Source organism: Sus scrofa, chromosome 6 (assembly GCF_054392235.1).
Source record: "Sus scrofa isolate SSC_HxYL_T2T_F1_AM1 chromosome 6, Sscrofa_HxYL_maternal_Yorkshire_Landrace_v2.0, whole genome shotgun sequence".
Lineage (NCBI taxonomy): Eukaryota > Metazoa > Chordata > Mammalia > Artiodactyla > Suidae > Sus > Sus scrofa.
Genome location: NC_139388.1, coordinates 47,183,819 through 47,209,960, shown reverse-complemented (window position 1 = coordinate 47,209,960; position 26,142 = coordinate 47,183,819). Strand labels below are relative to the sequence as shown.

General features: G+C 54.8%; 2 protein-coding genes across 5 annotated transcripts in view; one reads left to right on the top strand and one right to left on the bottom strand.

Annotated features, from left to right (window-relative positions):
• PEPD (peptidase D) overlaps window positions 1-13,224 on the top strand; it is a 113,276-nt gene extending 100,052 nt beyond the window's left edge. The window contains exons 12-15 of the mRNA XM_005653273.4: window positions 1,049-1,197; window positions 9,133-9,317; window positions 12,292-12,483; window positions 12,830-13,224. Of these exons, the coding sequence (XP_005653330.2) occupies window positions 1,049-1,197; window positions 9,133-9,317; window positions 12,292-12,483; window positions 12,830-12,967 (664 nt within the window). The 3' untranslated portion in view covers window positions 12,968-13,224. The remainder of the gene's footprint in view (window positions 1-1,048; window positions 1,198-9,132; window positions 9,318-12,291; window positions 12,484-12,829) is intronic.
• Window positions 13,225-15,284: 2,060 nt separating this feature from the next.
• On the bottom strand, window positions 15,285-25,336 carry CEBPG (CCAAT enhancer binding protein gamma). 4 transcript variants are annotated; one of them, XM_021094296.2, is made up of 3 exons: window positions 24,387-24,502; window positions 23,782-23,876; window positions 15,285-18,920 (listed from the first exon to the last, which is right to left on the bottom strand). In XM_021094296.2, exon 3 carries the CDS (start codon window positions 18,856-18,858, stop codon window positions 18,364-18,366), a length of 495 nt encoding a protein of 164 aa, XP_020949955.1. In that variant the 5' UTR covers window positions 18,859-18,920; window positions 23,782-23,876; window positions 24,387-24,502; the 3' UTR covers window positions 15,285-18,363. The 4 variants fall into 4 exon arrangements, with proteins under 4 accessions (XP_020949955.1, XP_005653328.1, XP_003127065.1 ...); XM_005653271.4 differs by having other exon boundaries at window positions 23,793-23,876; XM_003127017.5 differs by lacking the exons at window positions 23,782-23,876; window positions 24,387-24,502 and adding an exon at window positions 25,167-25,336.
• Window positions 25,337-26,142: the final 806 nt, after the last annotated feature.

Below are 26,142 nucleotides of genomic sequence, written 5' to 3'. Positions count from 1 at the left end.
CCGGGTGGGACCGGATGAGGAGGCCACTCCGTCTCTGCACTCCACTCCTCTCATCTGGGGCCCCCATCATCAGGCCTGGACCCGGCAGCCCCTCACTTACTGTGTCTCCTCCTACCACGGAGGGAGCTCGGGCTAGGATTCTCGCTCGACTTGCCCGTGACTAGGGGCCATGAGCACACAGTCAGGTGGCAGGGGTGTGGGGGTGAGGCTCCCTGCCCCCCGTTCCCTCCCAGCCCCCCTGCAGCCAGGCCCTGTCATGGGGTGTCCGGAGGCCAGGCTCAGCTGGGCCATCCCCCTGACTCAGCAGGCCCGTGTGTCTGTCCCCGCGGCATCCAGCCTCAGCCGCTTTGCACTCCCAGCTCTGGGCTTCTTTCCTTCCACTCTCTGCTCCTGCCATTCGTGCCTCCTGCCCTGTGACCTGGGGGTACTGGGAGCCAAGAGGTCCCCAACTTGGGGGCTTGGCCGGCCAAGCAGAGCACACTGTCCCACCCCACTGGGGAGAGGGCCACTCTCCTCTGGCCAAGGGGACCCCGGAGCTGTCAGCTAGGTTTTCACTCCGACACCAGGGCCTGCAAGAGACAGGCAGTGCGGCTCAGCCCGCGTCTTCTGTCGGGTGGGTGTGTCTGTCTCAAGGTCCCCTCCAGCTCTGGTGAGCGGCCCCTCATGAGCTGCAGCTGTGCCCCACGCTGGGTGCACGGCGGCCCTGGGAGGGTCTCTCGGAGGGCCGGTGTAGAGGCCAGGTCGGGGCTGGGGACATCTCTGCTCCTTCCTTAGGGAGCCGCCTCCGCCGTGCATCCCGAGGCTCGGCCAGTGGAGGGTGAGGTGGGTGGGCAGGGTTGGTCCCACACCCACAGCCTTCCTGCTCTGGAGTCGGAGGTCTCCCAGGATGCCCCGTGCGGAGACCCTGGGGTGAGAGGGCCCCGAGCTGCTGCCTGCATGGGCCGTGTTTCGAGAAAGCTCGGGCCCAGCGCCCCTGAGGGAAGTAGGCCGGGGCGGGGGCGGGGGTGCCCCTGTGCGTCCCCTGGCCTCACCGCCACTCTGCCCGCAGCCTGTTCGACATGGGCGGTGAGTACTACTGCTTCGCCTCGGATATCACGTGCTCCTTTCCCGCCAACGGCAAGTTCACCGAGGACCAGAAGGCCATCTACGAGGCGGTGCTGCGGAGCTGCCGGGCCGTCATGAACTCCATGAAGCCAGGTGAGGGCAGGGGCGGCGCCTGCGGGGGGACACACCTGGCGTGGGCGCACGGGGGGCTGGGCGGCCGGGCGCCTCTGCGGAGCAGGTCCTGCGCCCTGGGACCTGAGTCTGCTCCCCCGTCGTGCTCAGTCAGGCTCTAGGTGGAATCAGGTCCACAGGGTCACTCCTGGAAAAGGGCGCTGCCCACCAAGCTGGGGCAGAGCTGGGATGGGGGAATCTCAGCCCCAGGTCACCCCGTGTCCCCTCTGACCTCCTCCACCTGCACGTCCACCTGCCCACACGGGCCCCTGGGATGTCAGCAGGTCCCCTACCCGGCCCCGAAGCAGAGTCTGCCCCAGGGAGGGCCTAGCTGGCTTGGACACTGGCATCTGGTTGGGTGTGGAGGACGCTCTTGTTCGGGCCTGGCGGCTGTGGCTGGGGTGGCGGGAGCCGTGACTCCCCAAGGGTTTAGGAAATGGCAAGTGGAGGCTGTGGGCCCTCTGAGGACCCTGAGTTCATACTGAAACAGGGGAACCGTGGCAGTCAGGTTTGCCTCCCTCCGTGAAGCTTTTATTTATGAAAAGAAAAAGAAGAAAAAGAAGTTCCCTTCGTGGCGCAGCAGAAACGAATCCGACTAGGAACCATGAGGTTTTGGGTTCGATCCCTGGCCTCGCTCAGTGTGTTAAGGATCCGGCATTGCCATGAGCTGTGGTGTAGGTTGCAGACGGATCTCGTATTGCTGTAGCTGTGGCGTAGGCGGAAGGCTGTAGCTGTGGTTGGACCCTTAGCCTGGGAACCTCCGTATGCTGCGGGTGCGACCCTAAAAGGACAAAGAGACAGAAAAAAAGATCCCAAGTGGTCAAGCTGTAAGGGCCCCCGGCTCATGGCTCAGCTAGTTGGTGCGGCTGTGAGGGCTCCTCAGCAGCTGTCGCCTTCAGGGGAGGCACCCGGAGAGCAGGGCTTTCCCGATCCGCCGCCCCCTCAGCCAGCCCTGGGGGCCCGCCAGAGGCCAAGGAGCAGTGGACCGATGGGTCGGGGGCTCACACCCTCGCTTGTCCAGCGGGAACAGAGCTTGGTGATCAGATCAGCCCAAGGGTGGGGGACTCACATGTGCCCCCAAGGGGAAACACAGAAGGACACCTTAAAGCCAAGCTCCTGACAGGTGACAGTATCAGCGGGACTTGGCTGATTTCGCGGCCAAGGAAGAAAACGTCTTGTGCCAAGTGTGTTTGAAAAGCAGCAGCCCCCATGAGAAGGATTAATCCAGACACCTCCAGGACGGATTATTACTTAGAGACAGAAAAGTGCAGGATGGGGTGGCCTCGGGCCCCTTTTGTGCAAAAGAGGACAGTAAAGACCTGGATTCACCTGTGCTTGTAAATCCCGGAGGACGAGACAGGGACAGACGGGGTGGGGCGTGGGGGGAGGGACAGTGCTCCCCAGGAGGCTTTTTATGCTTTTTGACCTTTAGTCCCTGGAATGTGTCACCTGTTACCTGTAAAACCAGGCCCCCAGGGAGCAGTCCCCACCCCCTGGGGGAGGGGCACATCCCTTCCTCTTACCTTGACCCCTCGCTTAACGGGGCGGGGGGGGGGGGGGGGGAAGAGGGGGGATAGAAGGTTCTGCTCAGCTTTGAACATGGGTCATTTTAGTGATAAGGGTTTCAGATGCAGCAGAAGGCTTGGGCTGGTGAGGGGTGGAGGGGAATGGCCCCCCGGGAGGGGTTGCTCGCCGGGGTAAGCCCTGTGGGTGAGCCCTGTGCACCCACGCCCCACAGTGGGCCCCTCCAGGTATGTGGGGTGGGCCTGGGTGTCCAGGAAATAGGGCAGGGGGGCTGTCTACCCCACCCCCACTGGAGACGACGGGGCGGACAGAGTGAGGCCGAGGCATGGCCAGTGGTTGGGGGGGTGCTGGCTGTTGGTGGGGATCTGAAGGGACATTGTCTCCCCTAGGGGTCTTTGCTCACCTTGCAGCTCCGGGCTTCCAGCCCCTGGCACTGCTTAGCCCCAACCCTGGGCCGAGTCGGGGGTGATGGCCAAGGCCTAGCCCACCCTACCTACCCCCAGGAAGACTTGCTAGGACCTGGGTGGCGCCTCCCCAACTGGTGTCCTGACCAGCTCAGTTGGCCAGCAAAGAACCCCAGTTCCTCCCAGAAAGTGGCCAGGCCCACAGACAAGACCCGGGGCCCCACGTCAAAGTGGAAAGGGCCTGGTGCTCGGTCCTGGCACCCGGTCCTGCGGGCTTCCTCGCTCTGTCAGTTTGGGGGCAGTCATAAGGCCACAGGCCCAAGCTCAGCTGTGCTGGTCCCTGCCGACTCTGGGGCAGGCCTCCCTCAGTGCACGGCAGGCATAGGCCCGGCCTCGGCGTTCCCCTGCGTAGGGGGGTGGAACAGGTCCCCCACAGCTCCCCTCTCCCTCCACCTCATACTTTAAGGTTGTGACAACACAGCTCCTTGGGGGTCACATGCAGTGCAGGCCCCTGCGGGATGGGGGTCCTGTGCCCACAGAGCTGCTCTCAGATGGGGACAGGTCGCCTCCCCATAGCAGCGCAGAGGCCGTGGCCAGGTCAGTCCTGTGCCCTGTCCTAGCGGAAATGTCCCTGGTTTGTGGGTTCGGCTCCTGGGCCAAGACAAACACCAGCTGAGACTGCACGACTGCTTCCTGCGCCTTCCAGGGAAGAGTCAATAAAGGCCACCGGGGTCACAGCTAGATGCCCAGAGGAGAGGCAGAGACCCCTGCTCAGAGCACACACGGATCCCGGGACTGAGGAAGGCTGGCCTGGGCCGCTCAGAGACAGCGGAGGAAGGAGGGCTGAGCTCACTCCCAGGGGCCGCACGAGGGCGGGCCAGGCAGCTGCAGCACCCGGGAGAAGGCCACCCTCCCTGGCCCTGCAGGAGGGGACGCCGTGACCGCAGGCTGGCTTCTGGCTGGGTGCAATCAGAGCTCCCGTGGCTTCTGTGTCAGGGCAGGCGCCCAGCCCACGCAGACCTCCAGTCTCTAAGGACACCCGGGAATTTGCCGATGGGACCCCAGGCCCCCATGGGGGGAGAAGGCGCTGTGTGGAGGGCTGGGTGGGGCCAAGGCTGGCATCCGAGCTGGCCGCAGCCGCAGGACAGAGCCATTCTGCGCTCCCAGGGTCAGGGCGCCTTTGCTGGCTCTGCCTCCCTCCCTGGCAGGTGCGGGGGGCTGCGGGGGGCGGGGGGGTGGTGGCTAGACGCCCTCAGGCCTCTCTTTAGAGATGGTGCGGATCCCAGTGTCCGGCAGGTGGGGGGGCAGGGACAGGGCGCCATCCAGACCAGGCGCGCCCTCTGGCAGAAGCCAGGGCAGGGAGGGCTGTGTTTGGTGAGGGCCCTGTGTCCCCCCTCTGGCCAGAGCGGCCCCCTGCTGGCCGAAGGGCAGTGGGCGAGTTCCTGCCCTGCCTGGCCTGCCTGCCAGAATGTAGGGGGAGGGACCTCTCAGAGACTGAGGGAGGCAGCCATGCTCAACTCTGCAGCAAGGCGCCTTCTGAGGGGTCAGTGGGTCCCCAGAAGTCCTGATGGCAGGCAGGGGTGCGAGGTGGGGTGGACCAGAGGCTCTCAGCCCCGCGCCAGCCAGGCTGCCAGACAGCTCCCTGCAGCCCGCAGGCCTGCCCTGGGACCCCAGCCCCGAGCCTTTCCTGCTGCACCCCCAGGGCCTGGCGCGCTCTCCTCCCGTGAGGGCCATTGTCTTCAAATGAACTGATTCTTTGTCTGGACGTGGCTGTAAGGATGTAGCTCAGGGGCCCTCTGCTGACTTCCCGGCTAGGCTCAGGCCCTCGGAGCCCCCCTGGGCTGTCACGCTCCGGGCAGGAGGCCTCAAGACTGTGATGGATGCTGCGGAGGCTACGAGGAGCCGGCCCAGGCAGCAGGCCCGCAGGCTCCCGGCCCATCAGGAGAAGGCGAGGCCTGAGGGGGGCCAGGTGGGCACGGAAGACCAGCCAGTGACTTGGAGCTGCTCTGGGCATATAGTAGGGTCTCTGGGCACTGGGACTCTGATCCCTCTGAGCCAAAAGTCAGGTGGTAGAGCACAAACCCATTTGCTATCCTGGAATCCTGGGGTCCGAGTGCATGGAGGAGCAGGATTGCAGAGCACACCTGAATCCTGAGCCCGTGGGGTCACATCCTGTGCTGCAAGAGAGCCACAAGGAAGGCTGGGGCTCCCGCTCAGGCCACTCAGTTTCCAGGCTCGGAGCAGGGCATAGGCCCCGCCCTCTCAGGGTTCAGAGCCCGTGACCGGCCGTGGCTGTGCCAGTGTGCTAGGCTCTGGCAGCACAGGAAGGGGCAGTCAAGGAGGGCTTCCTGGAGAAAGCTTCAGCACAGGCCTACAGGAGGAATGGAAGTGAGACTGGGATGGTGAGGGAACAGCAGGTGAAGGCACCAGGGCACCAGTCTCAGGGCCCTTGGCTGTGCAGTGGGTGAGGGAGGAGGCTGGAGTGGGAAGCAGGGCCGAGAAGCTCACGGCTCTGTCCCTGGAGAGGGGGTGGCCCGGTCTGACCCATGTTCCAAAGAGATGGCCGGGTGTCCTGGCCTCATGCGGGATGCTGTGGGGGTGAGGCATTGCGAGGAATGGGGAGGAAGGCAGGCAGGGGTCCAGGAGAGGTGAGGGCTCACAGAGGTGCTAGGTTCAGATGTTTCGGGAAGACGCAACAAGACTTGGCGGCCACTGGAGGTGCTCGGGCAGGCAGGGCAGATGGTGCCCGGTTTCTGCAGGGTGATCCCCAGTGTGGCGTCCCCAGTAATCAGGCTTGGGGGACTGCCAATGGCTCTGGCTGGGCAGATGGGCTCCAAGGTGCCACGGGCCGCAGGGGCTGAGGAGCTGGGATGCCAGTGCATCAGGCAGGCAGGGAGGCCCTCTGGCCCTTGCCCACCCCTCGAGCCTTGCCCGAGGTCAGGAACCTCCGCATACTTCAGGGGCCTCTGCCCCTAGCCGTGGGTGTCGTAACCACCATCCGGGCCAGACGCTGGGGCCAAGTTGCTGGAGGTTTAATCACTGTCACAACCCTAACCACACACAGGCAGCAACTCCCACTCCCGGCCAAGAGAGCTGTGTGCAAGGCCTTCCCCAAGGGTGTGCAGGCGAGGAGGACTAGAGGCGCCGTGGGGACCGTCGGGGCCCACACGTCCGGCCCCCACAAGGGGCCACGAGGACAGAAAGGGAGCCGAGCTGCCAGCACGGAGCTTGATTTATACCTGATTCCCACCCTCCGCCAAGGCCAGGCCGAGACCGCAGCCCCGCGGTGGAATTTAGCCAGGTTTGAAGTCAGGCTGCTTCCCGGGCCTCTCCCTTGGTGACCGGAAAAGGCCCTGCCCAGGAGAGGTGGAGCTGCGCTGGGCTTGGGGCATCAGCCCTCCCTCGGCCCCCGGGGCCAGGCTGAGTGATGGGAGCTGCTGGGGGCTCTTTTAGGCCCAGAACCGCTGGGCTGGAGCAGGCCTTAGAAAAGAGCGTGCTGGAGTTCCCGTTGTGGCGCAGTGGAAACGAATCCGACTAGGAACCATGAGGTTGTGGGTTCGATCCCTGGCCTCACTCAGTGGGTTAAGAATTCGGCATTGCCATGAGCTGTGCTGCAGGTTGCAGCCGCTGGCCTACCCCACAGGGTAACACAGGGTAGGCCAGCGGCTACAACTCCGATTGGACCCCTAGCCTGGGAACCTCCATACGCCAAGGGTGCAGCCCCAACAAGCAGGAAAAAAAAGAAAGTGTGCTGCAAACTTGCCCTTGAACTGCACCCAAGGGCCCTGGTGTGACTGGGGGAGGCAGCTGCCCTTCTGGTGGGGAGACCCGAGAAGCAAGTAAGCACAGCTGCCCGGGCAACCAGGTGCAGCGAGAAAAGTAGCCAGGACAGCAGAGCGAGAATGACCGGGGAAGGGCTCTCCAGGAGGGGCTGACGTTTATGCTGAGACCCCCAAGGATGAAGAGTTGCAGGCCAGCTGGGTCTGCCAAGGATCTGACGTGGAGAGACCTCAATGGGTCTCTGGAGGTGGCCTGGCTTGGGGAGGACGAGGTGGTGGGTCAGTCATAGAGAAGAGCGGTGGCCGAGGCTAGGGCAGGCTTGGCTTGTGCCCCAGGAACACAGTGAATGTAAAGGGTCTGACAGGCCACGAGTGATGGATGAACAGCAGCTAATCACAGTTTGGGGGTTTAGTGACCTGGTCCTCCAGGAGACGCCAGAGCCTCTGCATCCAGCTTTCCAGGGCCACTGTTGTGGCCTCTTTGACAAAGGCGGCATCTGAGGCTCATGGAATTGAAGGCTTGCTCAGGTCACACAGCAGGTGTCAGTTACCCAGGTGCCCATTTCAGGATGCCAGCCCATCAGAGAAAAGCCCCCCGTGCTGGCTGGAGCTCAGGAGTTCGGACCCAGCCGTGCAAGCTGCCCTGCTCCAGACCCCCGGTCCAACTGGGTAGAACGGGCTGGACTCAGGAGCTGGACCCCAAGGAGGCTGTGTCTACGGACAAGGGACAACACTGGGCATCCTGTATCCTTGGCCTCCATGCACTTGAGCTAGGGGCTGGCCACTGACTGCCCTGTGAACTGGCCAGGGTGCAGCACCACAGACCTGCTTAGAAGCCAGGTCCCAGGGGTGCAGGAGGTTGGATCAGCCCTGTGCCCCAGCCAGCTCAAGACCCCAACTGTGTCCCCCTTCCCCGTCTCTGACAGGGAAGGGGCCCCTGCCTGGGGGACTGGTGCCCAGCCGGAGTGTCTGAGAGGGGATAGCCTGTGTCCCAGGATGGGCTCTCATCTCCCTTTACGTAAGCCTTGGGCCCATCATCTGCCCTTTGCCAGCCACAGAAAGTCAGACCCTAGAGGCCTGAGCCCCGTCAGTGCGGGGTCCAACATGGCCCTCGGGGTGTGGAGCCACAGCACTGCCGTCTTGCAGCAGCAGCATCGGTGATGGGGTATGTGGGAGCCAGGGTCACCCTCCACGAGGAGGGGCCGTAGGGACCAGCACTGGCCACCCTCTCTGGATGCAGGCCCCCACCCTGTCCACCTGGCCCTGCCTGTCCTGGGGCCACTGGCTTCTGCCAGCACATGGCCTGCCCCCCCACCCCCTTCAGGGTGGGGCAGGGAGCTTTGCCGGCCAAGGTCTTTGTCTGATGCTTAGGCTGAGCACCCAGTGCCCTTGAGCGAGGCTGAAGGTGGGGACTTCACGGAGCCCGGTGGGCAGGGCAGCCATGCCCTGGTGATGGCTGAGGCTCTCCAAGAGCCATAGGCTCCAGCTCCCCAGGTTCCCCCTTAGGGCCAGGCAGGGCTGAGTCCTTGACCACCCACAGAGCCTGTACTTAGTGTCTGGGGACACTCTCCATGGTGACCTTTGCCCCAGAAACAGGGGTGTGGCCGTGGCTGAGCCTGGGGAGAGGATCACCTGGTGCCAGTAGCAGACAGGGTCACGAACCCCTGCCAGGTAGCCTGTGAGGCTGTGCCAGCCACATCCTCACCCCAGAAACCTTTGCTCCCCACAGAGACTCCAAGGCTGATTCAGCCCCACACGGGGTGTGCATGGACGCCCCTGCCCCGCCCCGCTGAGGCTCAGAGGCAGCGTTTGTGTTGGAACCTGAGCCTGGGGCTGGGGCTCACTGATGCAACCTCACATCCACACGTGGGGACCTGGGGACGTATGCCTTTCTCCTCCTGCTGCCGCCCGATCTTGCTCCCTGGGCCCAGGCATGGACATGACCTGGGCTGAGCCCCTGCGGGTAACCATGGGTGACAGGAGCTTACCCCTGAAGGCATAGGAGGGAGAGGAAGGGTCTCCAGTCCAGAGCTGTACTGGGCAAGTCCCGCACGGAGGGCCACCTGGGCCGTGTCACTCTTGCCCCTCACCTCCAGCCCTGTGGCCTTGGCCAGTGTGAGGCTTCGCGTGTCCCCCACAACCTCGCCCTGGGAAGCCCTGGCCAGGCCGCCGGTCTCCACCGCTCACTGCAACCTCTTTTTGAGCCACAGGCGTCTGGTGGCCTGACATGCACCGCCTGGCCGACCGCGTCCACCTGGAAGAGCTGACCCGCATCGGCATCCTGACCGGCAGCGTGGACGCCATGGTCCAGGTCCACCTGGGAGCTGTGTTTATGCCTCACGGGCTCGGCCACTTCCTGGGCATCGATGTGCACGACGTGGGCGGCTACCCTGAGGTCAGTGTGGGCACAGCCGCTGAGTGGCCTGCCCGTGAGCCGGAGCTGAGCCTGGCCCTCCCGGGGACTGGGGTATAGAGGGCAGGGCTGCCATGCCCGCCACGCCCAAGGGCCTCGGTCAGGACTAGGTGTTTCTGTGAGTGGCCGCCTCCATGGGACCTGGTGTGGCACGGGTGTGATCAGCACAGAGCCCCGGGCTGTGCACTGGATGCAGTGCCCGCCCAGAAAGGGGGCGGACAGTCCTTGTGCGGCGCATGGAGCCCCCACAGGGTAGCGGGAGCTCCTCCGGCCTCTGACTTCATTCAGACGGGGGTGATGGGGCTCCACCAGCTGGTGGCTGGCCCTGCTCCCTACTGGGACTAGCTGAGCTCAGTGCCCCTCCCCGGTGCAGTCTCTGCCCGGCAGGTTCCTAGGCCAGCACGCCTCCGTGGCCTCCTTGTCTCCAGGGGGTGGGGGCACTCTTGGCAGGGAGGGAGGTTTGTGTGGGCATCTCCAGACCAGGCTTTCCCCACCCCTCCCACTGACCGACCCTTGGTAGGACCACCCAGAGGGTGCTTGCAGCTTTGGGAGGCCCTGCCTGCCGGGCAGGTGGCTGCAGCCTTCCCAGCCCAGCGGGTGGGGGTGGGCTGGGCCCTGCCGCCTGGCCTGGTGCCCACGGTGCAGGGGGCGGATTATGCAATTGGTGCACGCCCTGGGGCCCACCAGCCAGTTAGCCAAGACCAGGCTTGGCCTGTTAGCTGCAGGGTATTTTGAAAGCGCTAAGAACGATTTTGGGGGGAAAAAAATTGCTCAAGAGAAGCATTATTATTCCATTATTTTTTCCTCAAGTGTAAACAGTTAAATTTGGAGAAACAAAATCAGTTTTAATTTCCTAATTTCTATCCATCACATCGTGTGCAGGGAGCCAAGAGCAGGGCCTTCCAGACATTGTTAACTGAGGTTCGTTATTCATTAGTCGCCAAAGCACTTTTTTTCCACCAGAGAAAATTGGCAGCAAACTGTTTTCATCTTTTCCAGTAAGCAGTCCTTTGTGCTCACAGAGTCTATTCTTCTGACAGATAAACATTGTGGAAAAAATATGGCTTTTCCTATAAAAGTCATTTGTTTTATTTCAGGCCTACAGACACATCTGGGTCTCCTCTGCTGGGAGCCCAGTAAAGTTGAGGCCCCATCAAGCCCTGGGCCCAGGAGGAAGCAGCTGCAGACCCGGCCTGGGCGGGCACCCCCAGACGCCCAGCAAGGCTGCAGTCCCCTTCATGGGGTCTCCTCCCCGCTCAGCCCAGTCCCCATTCCTCTCCCAGCCCCACCGTGGCTGTTCTTGGTGGGCCCTGAGGCGCAAACTCTGCGAGCTGATGCTCCGGAGGGGTCATGGTCAGTGGGCTGGGCAGGTGCCCCCGGGGGAGCCCCCTGCCCCGTTCTCCCCACCCCCACTTTGAGAGGAGGTCCTGCAGTCTTCTGGAGGGAAGCCTGTCCGTACAAGTTTGCACAAACCCCTTGCCCTTGGTGCACACGCCCAGGGCAGCTCTCTGCCTCTGCCGCCGAGCCCCGGCTTTGACGACCTTGGAGTGGAGGGAAGGGGACGGCACTTAAGAGGGTAGCGTGGAGGGAGGGGCTGCCTGGAGGTAGGCACAGGCTTCAGGAGCCAGGCCCCGCCCCCGCCCCACAGGCACCTCACCTGGGCACGGGTGTCATCCCCGACAGTGCCCTTCTATGTCCCCTGCCCTTCTGCCGAGCCCCTCCAGGCAAAGAGCGCTGTGGGGTCAGGTCCCACACCAGACGGGCGACTGTGCCCAGAGCATGACCTGTCAGGGGTCGAAGAGCCTTGAAGTCCCTTCATCACCTCTGTCGCAGCCTGGCTCACACCAGGTCAGGGGGCTGTGCACCAGTTTCTGCGTGCCCTGCCGTCCCCGCCCTCATGGAATCACGGTCACAGCCTTCCCGCTGTGCCCAGCCGTGGATGGAGGCTGCGCCAGCCCGTTTCTGGTTACCTTACATGAACCACTAATTGAAGTCTGATGTTCTTGGCTCCCAAACAGTCAGAAATGACAACTCCCTCTCCAGCAGCTGGGCTTCCAGGGGAGAGTGGCGAGCGGGGCAGGGCAAGCTCAGAGCCCAACCAGAAAGCCTGCCCGCTGCCCACTCGCTAACAGGCCTTGGCCGAGGGCCAGACAAATGCCTCAGGAACCCGGGGGAAGTAGGGAAATTTCTGCAAGTGTCCTAGGCACCACCTGACCTCACAGCCCAGGTGGCCCTGTTGGCCACACTGTGTGAGTGTTGGTAGGGGTGCTGCCTCTGCAGGGCTGAGAGCCGGTCCCCAGCGCTCAGTCGGGGCCCAGCCCAAGGGCATGGCGTGGAGGCACCCCCACCTGCCCCGGCCATGCATACGGGGTGAGCATGCATCCAGCACACACGCACCAGAGCTGGCAGGCCCATTCTGCTGACAGCACCTGTCCCTCCTCCTGGAAGGCCACTTGGAAAACCTTAAGACTTGGCTTGGGGGGGGTGGGGACGAGGCCCCAAACTTCTGGGGCTGGTTTCCACTTAAGCTGCCGGGAAGAAGAGATGCAGCCTGGGGGGCCCAGCAGCCTCCTTAAGAGCTTTTTTGGCTTCTACTGTTCCCCTCACAGGCAGAAGGCCCGGGGGAGGCAGCCAGCCCCGTGGGCCAGCAGGGGCAGCTCGCCCTGCGTGTGTGTGCATGGGCGTCCATGGGGCGCAGTTCAGAGGGTAGCAAGGGGCAGGGACACGAAAAACCCGGCGGGGGAGAGGGCATGCAGGGAGCAGAGGAGCTTATGTGAAGCACCGTGGACAGCAGAGCAAGCCCGAGTCCGGCCTGGAGACCCCCATGGGCACAGAACCCCGCAGCTCCAGGGGGACCTATGGGGCTCGAGGCAGGCCCCTCGCTGGATGCCTGCAGGGGAGGGTGCGCTGGGCGGAGGCTCCCCATCCCAGTCCTGCTCACTGCCTTCTGCCGCAGGGTGTGGAGCGCATCGACGAGCCCGGCTTGCGGAGCCTGCGCACTGCTCGGCACCTGCAGGCGGGCATGGTGCTCACGGTGGAGCCGGGCATCTACTTCATCGACCACCTCCTGGATGAGGCCCTGGCAGACCCGGCCCGCGCCTGCTTCTTCAACTGCGAGGTCCTGCAGCGCTTCCGTGGTTTTGGTGGGGTGAGTGCCAATGGGCCCCGTGTCCTTGCTCCCACATCACCCCCTCAACTGCTGCAGGTCCCCTCTTTGTCCCGGATCTCCTCACTTGAGAAGGACCTGGCCCGCCCTTTCTCGTGGTCTGTCACTGGGCAGGGGCCTCAGCCCTCAACATAACAGATTCTACAAAAACCCTGCCATCCACCCTGGGGCAAGGCCAGGGTGGGCAGGTGGCAAGAGCAGATGGCCCCAAGGGAGCAGACTTCCTCCCAGCAGCTGCCTACTGCTCTGACCGCTCCTCGGCAGGGGTCAGCCTGGAGCCATTTGGTGGCTGGCTCAGAAATAACATGGGCCTGTCGGTCTGACCCAGGTCCGGATCGAGGAGGACGTCGTGGTGACCAACAGTGGCATGGAGCTGCTGACCTGTGTGCCCCGCACAGTGGAGGAGATTGAAGCTTGCATGGCAGGCCGCGACAAAGCTTTTGTTCCCTTCTCTGGACCAAAGTAGAGCCGCAGCCTCACAAGCTGACATCACGGAGGGCCTGGGGATTGGCCCTCCAAGCAAGCAGGGGTCCGGTGCTCCACCATCACAGGCGACATTGGCACTTGAGCACCCCATTCAGTGCTGTTTCCTAGGGAGAAACTTTTTAATTACTCTTCTGTGGGGATCACACCCTTTACTACTTTGCTTAAATGACAGTGGCTTTTAAATGCTAATTTTCAATTATCCTATTATTTTCAATAAATCCTGTTCTTTACCAGCAACTAAGTGTGTGTCTTGCCATCGTTTGTATTCTTCTCAAGAAAGGTGCATTTCCAGTGTTTTCTCTCAAACACCAATATGCAGAATGGAATTTGCAATAGAAGCTTTCCTAAAACGGTCCCTTGGGCCCAGCTCCCTCTCTGTATCCCTTTGCAGGTGAGCACTGCATGCTTAGACCTGGAAACTGGCCTTGCAGAGATCACGGGGCCCTGGGCACAGGGGGTGGAGCTGTCCTGCCTCTGCACACGTGACAGGGGGACCAAAGAGTAAGAAGCCTTTTTGATATTGTGACTGCCTCAAAACTGGATTTCCAAAGGGGGCACTTCAGACAGTTATTTAAAACTTGAGACTTAGAGATTCCTCGTCCTTGATTTCCTTTTCATGTGCGACATGCCAGCAAAGCCAGCATGTGTTTGAGAGACACTGCCGCCTAAGGCAGCACCATGGTAAAGGTGAGCCTTCTCGGTCCTTCCACGTTGGCCGAGTCCATCTGTCTCCCCCAAGTGGAGCATCCAGGGCCAGTCGGCCTGGCCCCTGCCAGAGGCAGAACCCATTTCTCCCACAGCCGTGCAGAGCTGCCCCCAACCCTGCGGCGTCTAGAATTCTGCACACCATTCCAGGGTTCTCTCTGCACAGAGCTCAAATCCAGGAGTTTTTGAGCCAAGAGGGAGGACAGACGAGAAGGCCAGGCCATCAGAGATAAAACCCTGACAAGGCAGGGAAACTCTGTAGCCCAAACCAGAGACCATTTAAGGCACTGAAGAGTTTTGGACAAATTAATTCCTTCCTATGGCAGTGACACCAAAGTGCTCGTGATGCAGTCCCATTAAAATGAGGCAATATTAGGAGTGTCCGTCGTGGCTTGGTAGAAACAAACCCGACTAGTATGCATGAGGACACAAATTCGATCCCTGGCCTCACTCAGTGGGTTAGGGGTCCAGCGTTGCCGTGAGCTGTGGTGTGGGTTGCGGATGCGGCTCGGACCCCGTGTGGCTGTGGCTGTGGTGCAGGCTGATCCCTAGCCCGGGACCTTCCATATGCCTCAGGTGTGGCCCTAAAACGCAAGGGGGAAAAAAAAAAGACTTGGGACACATATGAACCCTTCAGACAGGCACAGGCCACCAAAGATCAGTAGGTCTGAAGGGCATTCATTAAACAAAAGCTCAGCAGTAATGAGCCTGATTAAGATCCACGAAGACACGAATTCGATCCCTGGCCTCTCAGTGGATTAAGGATCCAACGTTGCCATGAGCTGTGGTGTAGATTGCCGACTCGGGCTTGGATGTGGTGTGGCTGTAGCTGTGGAAGAGGCCGGCAATTGCGGCTCTGATGCAACCACTAGCCTGGACTTCCATATGCCACGGGTGAGGCCCTGAAAAGCAAAAAAAAAAAAAAATTACAACTGATTCATAAAAATGAAACAGGACACACACATTACCCAGAGAACTAATTACTGTCCCGCAGTTTTCATTACAATGTGACAACTAGAAAGCTGTTTCCCAAGACGTGAGAGTAACGGAAAGATCATGGAAGATGGGCTCTAAACAGCATCTTCCCTTGAAACACTTGAGTCAGCTTCGAGGACTCTTACTGATGACATCGCGTCTACAGACACGCACGGCATCATGTACATGGAGACCACGTCCGTGGTAGAAACTGGATGGTCAGGGGACAAGCCTCACTCTGACCTTCCCGTTCACCTTGAAGCCTACGACCTCATTTCCTACTACTCCGTAGGCGGAAGCCACACACTGAAGACACCAGGTGTCTAAGAGGATGTGAGTTACTGCTCCCTCTGTGCTGCTGTTCGGCTTCCCGTTAGACCAGGTGACAAAGAAGATAACTCAAGAGGCACTCTAGCTTCAGAGAAGACCGTGTTCCTCTCATGAAGGCAAGTCCAGACCCAGACAAACGTGGCCCTGCCAGCCCCCACGCCTCTCACCCCTGCCCTGGGCTGGGAGCAGAAGGGCAGCAGGGCACTTGCCTGCTCCTCAGAGCTGGTTAATGATCAGACTGCTTTCTTTGTATTTAACATAAAGAAACCCACAATGAAATACAGCCATTACTCCAAAGTGTTTTTTTTTTTTATTTCAAATTCATTGAAAGAAATAAAATTATATTTAAAAAAATAGAGTAATCTCACAAACTGAGGAAAGCTAGGAACAAAAAGAAAAAGTACTTTTTCCTGAGAAGCAGATCTAACAGCTACAGAATGGATTTTCTTCCTTCCTAGCTTTTGTCAAACAAAAATTTTTTCCTGTTTCGAAGGCATCAAAAACACTCTCCGAGTGCTTTAACTGGGTTGTTCAGGTCTCAAGCCCTCTAATGGGGATTAAGAAACATCAAAAGCTGCTACGACTTCCTTTAATACCAAATATTAAATTGTACATACATCTTTATGTAAATTTGGGAATTTCACACTCATGATCTGAATTTCAAAAATCTGATCATGTTATTAAAATCTTACCCACTTCTCACTGTAAATTAACTATACTTCGATAATTTTTTTTAATCTTACTACTCCTTAGTAAGAATGTCCAAAGTTATCTGAGCTCACCTCTCAGTGTAAAAGAGGCCAGACAGCAGGACAGGCTGCTCTGATCGCACACACCACCTGCAGCCAAGACCAGTCAGAAAGCACCTATCCCGGAAGACTCCGATGCAGCCAGAAATTTATAGTAAACCTAATTCCTAAACCAGAGACCTGCCAACCAAGGCAGATCATTCCTAATGGTTCATAGGTAACCTACAGAACAAAAGTTACAAAAGGCATTTACAATTCCCAAAGCTCTAAACTTACCCATCCCCTGTACTTGGCTTCCCTCAATTTTATACTGATAGACTAAAAACTTCCATGCCCAAACACTTCGGTAAGGTAGTCAAGACAACGGTTACATTTCTGTTCTATGCATGACTGCTTGTGCTAGCTTTGATTTGCACAGGAAAAAAGACAGCTTAAATCAATTTTTTCCCAAAGTTACGATCTGATTTTCTTCTTTGAAATAACTGAGTACACACCTGATGATTTCCCTAAAGCTTCTCTTCCAAGACAGCTAAGTCAGTTCATCTAACTGGTAACAATAAATTCTGTGGGGACATCAATTTCTGAAAGATAATCCTTTAGTAAGTAAGAGATTTAAATGTCTGTAGCACCCCTTACAGGTGCTTAAAGATTCCAGGGGCCTAAGTGCATCTCCAATGAGGGCTATTAAAGACTCAGTAGGATTCAGGTGGTATCTCCTAGTTAGTTACTGAAAAACATCTGTCAACTTACAAGTACACTGAGACCCCAACCAATAGTAAACCGATGTTGGACCCTAACAGAAACCCCTACTGTCTCCTGGCTCGACAGGGAGCTAACCCTACTGGGACAGTGGCTCTTACGGAACAATACAGGATTCCTGTCACGGGCAGAAAGGCCTTGCTCCTGGCCTTTAATCATGGCTTTGCTGAGTGCCAGGGGTCTGTGATGTCCTCCCGCCCAGGGGAAGGGCACAGACAGCACTCTTTTCCCAACTCAAGGGCGCCACTTGAGTTACATCCTGATGACACTGTCCCGGGTCCTAGTACAACATGGCCCCAAATGACCATGTGCAAGTGAGATACCTGGCAACACAAACTTTAATCAGATGGGACTCAGTCTCTTATCACCACCACCACCCTCACCAAAAAAAAAAAAGGAAAAAAGAAAAAAGAAAAAAAGACAGACACCAACAGATTTGAGCTAGGTTTGTGCTTAAAAGAGCCAACAAGGACAATGAAAACTACCAACAACATTGATATAAGCCAGACCCTAGAGATTCCTGTCTTTAGAGACTGCCATTTTTTAGTCTCAACAAAAATGTCAGTATCCTGAGTTATTATCAGTATTTTCTTGCTAAAATAATTTATGGGACATACATGCATACAAATGAAAAGTGGTACAAAAGTCTCAAAGAACAGCCCCACTAACTAGAAAAGGAAATGTCACAAAAACCATATAAAAAGATGTGTTTAAGTGAAATAAATTAAAGGTTAAACTTTATACTTTCAAGTTTTCTTAAACTATTATTTTGGGAGATGGCATGGAGTTGATGTGTTTTTCTAATCATCAGGTCATTAAGATCAAATACCATATGATCCTTCACAAGAAATTTTTGCTTTTAAAAACTGCGGCCCCGATGCAGTATGTCTGAACACAGGAGAAATTACCTGCTGAAATTAATATTCAAAATCCTAATCAGCAGCTTGTGTGGTCATAACTGTTATGACATTTTGTTTACTAACCTGGCTGTCCAAATGGTTTTGTCTTTAAAAAAAAAAAAAGCTTACTTTACTAGCATCTGTAGAAACTAAGATTTTGGTACACAAGTTTCTCTAAACCACTGAACTGTTATGGGTTTTTTTTATTTTAGCAAAATAATGCCAATTCAATAACCCAAAGGCATCCTAAAAGTGTAATTCTAATATGCTCTGCTTTTATTTTTTATAAACCTATTTGCTTCCTAAATACTATTTAAGTTTTTAAGCCAACTGGCTGCATACTGCCTTTAAAATGCAATGGGGTTTCTTTACTTAACCTGACATTGCTATTCAAAAGCTTGTACTTGCTGGGGAAAGCAGTACCAATGATGCTAAAACGAGGTTTATACTATACATAAAATCACTCCACATTACAAAGTGATTGGCTTCTATAGCCCTAAGCATTTTTAATACATAATTTAGAAAAAAGTCACAAATGGATTAACAGAGATGGCATTCAACTTGTCTCCATCCAATTTACCATATCGATGAAAACCAAGAACTTACTGCATGACTTGCCAGTTCCCCATTCCTTTTGTCGACCTTAAAAAAAGAAACATTCCTTGGGAAGTCAGGATGTAATTAAGAACATAAAGGTCCAGGGAATTATTTTTTTTTAATCTATCCTTTAAAAATGTTTTTTTTTAATCCCCAAAGAAATCCTCATAATTTAAAACCAGATATTCAAATTACATGGCTAACGTTTCCAGCTAATCAACTCTTCAGTGATGATCCTAGAAAACAACCTTCAACGCATCTCTAATGGCACAAGACAAGGTTCAGCTGATGATGTGAGTGGTGTCGGCCGCCACACCTTTTCCGTTCCAGCCACAAGCTGTGAAGTTTGGAAGGGGGGAGGCCTACTGTCCTGCACTATCCGAATTCGTTGTATTTTCAGTGCTACTGGGTTGCACGTTATCTGCAAGGTTGTGTGCATGCTCAAGAAACAAATCCTTCAGTACACTTAATTCCTTAGTCAGCAATTTAATTTTTGCTTCCAACCGTTCATTCTCTTCCTTGAGCTGATTCACTCTCTGCAGTGTATCCTGGGCTTTCTGCTTGCTTTTCAACCGGCTCTTTTTCACAGCCATGTTGTTCCTCTCTCTGCGCTGCCGGTACTCATCACTGTTGCGATCCATGGGCGAACTCTTCTTGCTCTGCTTGCTTGGAGGCGCAGCTTTGCCTCCGCCCCCAGGGCCGGCGGGCACCAGCTGCGGAACCTGCTGTAAGCCGCTGGCATGCGCCTGAGTGTGAGTGACAGTTAGCCCGTTCAGCACCGGGGGAGCACCAGAGGTCTGCGGCGACACCCTGCTCATTTGGGCGCTCTCCCTCGTCAGCCCAGAGCAGGCAGACATCCGGGCCAGGCGGTCAGATCAACGGTCTCCACGCTAAACTGCCAAGAAATCTTCACATATACCTAGTTCAAAAATAAACTGCATTAAAATATTTGAAACGACAGGATCAAATGAGACCTTTACAGCAGGCCAGTCTTAACGGATCATGCTGAGAAAGCCGGCGGCAACTGCCTTCAGAAGCCAAAGGCACTGCATTGAGAGCGGTCCCTCAGCACACACACACCGTATGGCCAAATTCAACCCACCTGAATCCCCCAGGGTCCTGCCCCTCCGTGACTGTGATCAAAAATGGGAGGGAAACCAAAGACCACCACGAATTAGGGAGCACATAGGCACGAACCGCGCTGGGCAACCCGCAAGAGAGCAATGTGAGCTGTTTGGTTTAAACGCAGAAAAGGTAAGGTCGATTACGACAGGAGAGACACCTGCAATAAAGCGGGAAAGAAGTTTCAACGGTTGGCTCAACTCCGAACAGAAGGCTGGAGCTGAGCGCCCGGCCTCCAACACGCATCAGGAACACGCAGGATGACCTCCGCACGCTCCGTACGCGAACAGGCAGGGAGCCCGGCATCAAAGGACGTGACTCTTCTCCCAGAGTAGATCTTTACGGGTTATTTTGCTTTTTGCTTGTTTTTATTTTTCTAATGCCCTCAAATGATAGCGGGTTACAGAGATTCCTTAGTTTCCTGCATCACAGATTTAGGAGCTCTGAGGGACCCCATCCCGCCATGCTTCTAACAGTGTTTTTTACTCTTGACAAGATTAATAAATACATCTTAACACAGTCAACCTGAAACCACAAGGAAAGAAACCAAAGCCCCAGTGATGCACCCAAGGAAGGGCAAGCACTGGGACTCAGGCTAGACAGAGACGGAGCAGGAGCAGTGCTGGCGCCCACCTGCCACCGCTCGAGGAGCGTGGAGGAAATGCCAGTTCGGAAGTATTCCTGCAGTGCTGCCTGCAGAAATGAAGCCACAGTCGCAGGAGCTAGTCATATCTGGGTTACTGTGAATCCAACTAGGTCACCACAACTGCCTCAAGATATGTCAAAAGCCTTCTATCCTATCACCATGAAGCCACTTCAAGACCAACTGATTACGCTGAGTGACCTATGCCCACCAAGAAGTCACAGCACTATTGAGAAAGCAGTTAAGCACCAAAAAACCATTCCATTCTCTTTTCACAAAAACTGCTAAAACTACATGAGTGGAAAAAACCTGCAGCCAGAATTATGAACTGCCTCAAATGAGTGCATCTCACCCTTCTTAAGAAAAGCTCAGTCAGTCAAACACTATTTATTGGTCTGCTTTTTTAAAATCTTTGCTTTTAAAAAGAACATAGATGATTACTTTCAGTTGTTTTTCAAGCCACATAGGCAGCCCTGAGCTAGTGGGTCATCTGCTCTCACTCTAGGACTAAGGCAACACCAGAAGCTTCCTTACAAACCATGATGTATCTACTCCAAGTCTATCTTCAGTAATGCGTATTTCACAACTTCCCTTGATAATTTATCATGTTGCCTATTTTATCTTCCAGTTAAAAAGTGGCAGCTCTGTATTAATGTGAGACACACTTACCACTAATAGTATTAGTAACCACCTATATTCTACCGCTAAACTATTTAGTAAAAGTGAAGTAAGTGTTTAATTCAATTTTTAAGAACTTGTTTGACTCAACACCTCTCCTGGGACTGTCTCAACAATCGCAACTACACTCAATTTATTCACCTTCTTTTTTATTTTTCATATACCAGTATGTTTTTATTTAGTCTTTAAGCTAATCTCCAGTAAACTCAGAGATCTCAATGATCCACAAAAGTACAGACGGGAACCAAGGCAATTCTTGTCTTGGCTGTGCCTCCCCCCATTTCACTCTGGACATATCCCCTCCCCCTGTGGGCCTCGACTTCCCCATGTACCTGCAAATGAGGGGCATCCATGGTAAAATGCTTCTGACTCTGACAACATACCATGAAGTTCAGTCACTAAAAACTCTTGTTACAGGCTCCAAATGTAAAGTTCATTCCCATTTTGGTTCTCGAAGATACCGGAACAGGGAAGGGTGCTTTGACCTCAGTCTGAGTCACCTTGCCAAGGTACTAAGCTGAACACATAGGCAAGGTTTTGAAAATGAGCCCTTTGGCTTGAAAAACAAAGAGGAATCATCAAACTGGTCAAAATCTAAGAAAGGGAGACTTAGAGATAACAAAAAGAATGCCAAAAGAAAATTTTTTGAAGTTCTTCAACCAAAGACAAGCTAAGAAAGCAGCTCTTAGAGTGAAGAGAGAACCACGAAGGAAAATGAACCCAGTAAAGGGGGTCAAAGAGCTCAGTGGTTCAGGACTTAACTGGAAACGGATCAGTAATATTGTTTTTTACCCTGAGCAAAACAGCTGCCTCCAAAAGTCACAACATTTTACAGTTTACACTGTTATATGCTTTTGTTTCTTCCAGAAACATTTACTGAACACCTACAAGGAACCAAAAAAAAAAAAAAAAAAGTTTATTTCAAATCTGGATATTCAACCCCAAATGAAAGTCGGGCTGCTACGTGGACAAATACTATTCCAAAGTTCAGTCTACAGGAAGCAGGGCGGCACCTTGTTTCCTTGCTGTGAATCATTCAAGCAGGAAGCAGGATAAAGAAAATTCAAGAGCAGTAGTTCTCAAAGTGTGGTCCCTGCACCAGGCAGCTTGTTAGAAATGCAAATTCTCAGGCGGCCCCAGACTCAGGGATCTGGAACTCTAGGAACAGGGCTGAGCAATCTTTTTTTGTCTTTTTTTTTGCTTTTTCTAGGGCCACTCCCGCAGCACATGGAGGTTCCCAGGCTAGGGGTCGAATCAGAGCTGTAGCCACCGGCCTATACCGCAGGATCCGAGCCACGTCTGCGACCTACACCACTGCTCACAGCAACGCCAGATCCTTAACCCACTGAGCAAGGCCAGGAACCAAACCTGCAACCTAGTCGGATTCGTTAACCACTGAGCCACGACGGGAACGCCTGAGCAATCTTGTTTTAATGGGACCTCCAAGTGATTCTGATGACAGTGAAGTTTGACAGTCACTGCTACAAACTGAGGGGGTAAGATTTTTTATTATTTCAATTTTTTTTTTTTTTTTTTTGCTGCCAGCCTATACCACAGCCACAGCCACATGGGATCTGAACCGCATCTGCAACCTACAACACAGTTCACGGCAATGCCGGATCCTTAACCCACTGAGCGAGGCAAGGGATCAAGCCCACATCCTCATGGATATGAGTAGGGTTTGTAACTTGCTGAGCCACAAACGGGAACTCCTATTTCAAATTTCTTAATTCAAGTAACGTTCATTCAAATCACTAACCCAGTGAAAACTCAGAAGTTTGGAATGAGTAAAACAAAAATCAAATTTTTCTCAAGTTTCACTTGGGAAAATAAACCTCTCAAGCATTTTCCTAACCTTCCTGTCATTTTTTTTTCATATATGTACACTCAGATATTCCTCCCCACGTCCCCTCAAAATAAAATTTTAACTCAAATTTCTGCACTGAAGGTCTACACTCCAAATATTCAGATGTTTGTCCCTTGTTCCAAATCTGTTCAATCACTGGTATGTGTCAATTCTACCCACTCCACCCCCAAAACGCATCTCGCACGCACCATCCCTCTCCACCCTCATGCCACAGATGACCTCAAGCTGACAGCATCTCGTAGGGGCACAGTCTCCTCCGTTGTAGCAGTGCTCCCCCAGACCACCGTCTCCAGAGCAAGCCAACCCTCAAACCCGAGGGCCTCACACCCTGTTACTGCAAATTCTTCCGTGGCACAACGTACAGGATCAAACCCACGGTATGAAGCCTCTCTCCAGCCCCTGCTCCCTTTCACATGGCACCTCAACAACCCTGAGCCACTCTCAGTCCCCTAAATGGTTTGCATGTTCTCTTTTCTTTGGCTTCTGTCCAACTTGTTTCCCCAGTTTCTCTGTCAACACCAGCTCTCTCTACAGTGTGCCTCCCTGGAGACTAAACTAGAGGCAGGACTTTTGTCTGCACCCCTACGTGCCCAGCATCCAGGGGCAGCGCTCGAGAAATTATTTGCTCCAAAGGCTAACACTTATTTTTATAAATGTCTTACATAAAAATGCGACTCTTGAGCAGTAAATCTCTTAAAACAACCATAATTAAATCAAGAGTGTTACTGAGATGTTCCGGTCTTACTACCCACCTAAGGCTCTCAGTTCTTCTTAAAGGTGCACAGGAAAATAACAACAGTTCCCTGCAGCTTCTAGTCCCCAGTCTAGAGAGTGAACAGCATTCTCATCTGGTCTTTGCTTCATTTCAGTTGAGAACCTTTATTTTTCACTTTGTCCAGTTGTGTTTTCCATAACCTCAAGCTCTCAGGCATGTGCTGCCAGGGTCTGACAACCCTGTACTACAAGTGAAGTCAGGTAAGCAGTCAAAGTTGATAAACACCCAGTTGAGCAGGATTTCTATTTATTTGTCACTGCTGGCCCTTCATGACCCAAAACAGGGGTCCCTGAAGGAGGATACATCCCTTCAGGGAGTACACGGGTGGTCCTTTGGAGAATGAAAAGAATGTATGTTCACCTGGATGGGTTTTTTTTTTTTTTTTTTTTGGTCATCTTTCAATCTACTTTTGGTGGTGTTTACAACACACACAAATAGTACAAAGAAACATTTATAAATACACATCTATTAAGGAATCAATCGCAATTCTTTTTTTTTTTTTTTTTTACCGATACGTCTAGAAAGCCAAAAAGGTAGGAGACCATTGTACCTACCAGTACAAGAACCCACAGAGGTGCCCAAGAATACACAATAAACCTGGAATTGTGTCTGCGTTTACCATTTTTGCGATCAGGTGAAGCAAATCTTAGACCACAGAACCAAATTCAGCCCCATGAGATCCTATTTGTCTTTACCTAGGACTCACCAGCTGTTGTTTAAATCCCTAAGGATGAAACCACCTCTCCAAGATCAACAGTCATGATGTGCTCTTGAGAATTTAGAGGGCATTCTGGAAAAAAAAAAAATGAAGTTTTGCTCCCACCTATGTGTTTTAGGCAAGTATTAAAATGACTGAATCAGCCAACTGCACCCGCCCGAAGCAAGACTTGAGAAACTGAAAAATTCTCCAACTCACTAGAATCCTATGATGGTTTAGCCCTGTTTACACTGTTATTCCAAAATAGCAAATCAACTTTAAGGATAGCTTTATCCCAAATACTACTCAAGTAGTGACAGCTGACCAGGTTTTAACTTTTAAATACCAAGAACTTTTAGATGCAGAAATATCAGTATTTTATCTCAAAAATTTCTTTGAGCGTCCCATAACCTATCTGTCCAAAGGATAATCTCTTCAAGTACGGATTCAATTGAGTGTAGGCTGGGAGACAGAACTACCAATTTTTGCGTAACCCACCAAAGTTAAAAGCACATTTTAAGAAACCAGATGACAAAATAAACCTCAGATAACAGAAAAGCCAGACAAGTAAACCTCCTGAAGCATAAAAACACACAAACTTACTTGAAAGAACAGAGTAGCCTTCCCTTTAACACTTCCATCCTCTCTACCCAGACACCTCTGCTGGCAATTAGCTTCAGCATGTTCCCTCGGAGCATGCTAACGAAGCGCTTCATTTCTTGCCCTCCCCTGCTCCATTCAACTCGTGGTTGCTGCACGTTCACCCAACCGGTGTTCGACAGTCAAACGAAGGGTATTCAAAAGTACAGCTCCATAAGGAACCATACTATTTCCGTAAAATCACGTATTTAAAAAATCAACTGCCTTCCCTGACTACTCTAATAACTTCTGAATCCGATTCTCGGCTACCCGACCCCGCGTAGTTCTGGAGGGGCAGGAAACAACCTAGGTGGCACTCCACTAAGATAAGGTCTACCTTCGGCTATTCTGGGAACACCCTTTATCCCCAAGGGCCAATACGAGCCTGGCTTGTCACACTGCACACACAGAGGGCCGGGTTGTGGAGGGGGCACGGCGTGGCTCGCATCCCGTCCCGGGCCGGCAGCAGGGGCGCCGGGGGAGCCCGGGGGTCGGCGGGTGGCGCCGCGGCGCTGGGCCGGGGCCAGGGATGAGCTCAGAGGCCTCGCCGGGTGTTGCCGGCAGGTTGCATCAGACGCCGCGCGGGGCCGCCGCCCGCGCCGCGGGCCGCGCGGGGCCTTCCCAGCAAGCCGGCCGCCTCGGGCCGGGCCGGGCCGGGGCTCCTCTCGCTGGGGCCGCGCCCACGCGAGCAGCTGGCAGCACCGCGGCCTCCCAACTCTCTCAGCCCGCTCGCGGCCTCCTTACCTGCGCCACTAGCCCGCCTGCCCCCAGGCGGCCTCCACTCTAAGCGGCCCCGTGCGGTACGGCCGGACCCGACCCAGGCCTAGCAGCCCGCGAGTCAGCGAGGTGGAGCGACGGTTACGAAACCGGGAGCCTCCGCCCGTTCCGCCGCCGCAGCCACCGGCTTCCCCTCCTCGCCCAGGCCGCGCGCGCGGCCGCCGCCGCCTCCACGACCAATGGGAGCGCCGGCCTACGGGTTGCTCCCGCCCCCCCTGGGATTGGCAGCGCCGCTAGCCAATCGAGAGCGGCCTGACTGCGGGAGGCGGGCACGTGGCGGAGGCGTAGCCCACGGCGCTTTAGGATGGGCAGGGGTGGTGGCGGCAGCGGCCTTAGTTTCCAGGACTGAACGCGTGGGGAGACATCCTAAGACGTGGGCGACCCGCCGCTCAAAAGGTTCTGTCAAAGTTGGAGGCATTGGAGAACTGTAGCCTTGTGAAGGCAACACCTGTCTTTGGAAAGCGCAATTTTCTGAGATGATTTTTTTTTTTTTTTTTTTGAATCACCAATTTCTGTTTTGGTTTCACCACGTTCTCAGGGAGCCCCGCCTCGGAGTCGCTTCCAGGGACAGTTTCCCGGAACGGCCCACCGGGCTCGCCTCTTCGTAGGCTGGGAGGCCGACGGTCGCCTCACCGCGACCCGCGCCCTCCGGATGGAGTCTGGAGAGAAGCCCCGGACCTCACGGCAGTGAAGGCAGCTGCAAACTTGGTGAAAAACGAAGGAAGGAAAATTTTCCCAATGTGGGATTAGTATTGATGTCACTTCGGTACAGACTGTGGTTACGGAGGAAATAATTGAGTTTACCTGACTGCCATGTGCTGTCTTCCAGGTGAACAGACTGAGAGACTTGATCTCAAAAAATGAATGGCAATCCAGCTTTATTTGTCAAAGACAATTCACAGGAGAATCTGAAAGCGTATTACAACCAGGAAGCAGCGAGCTG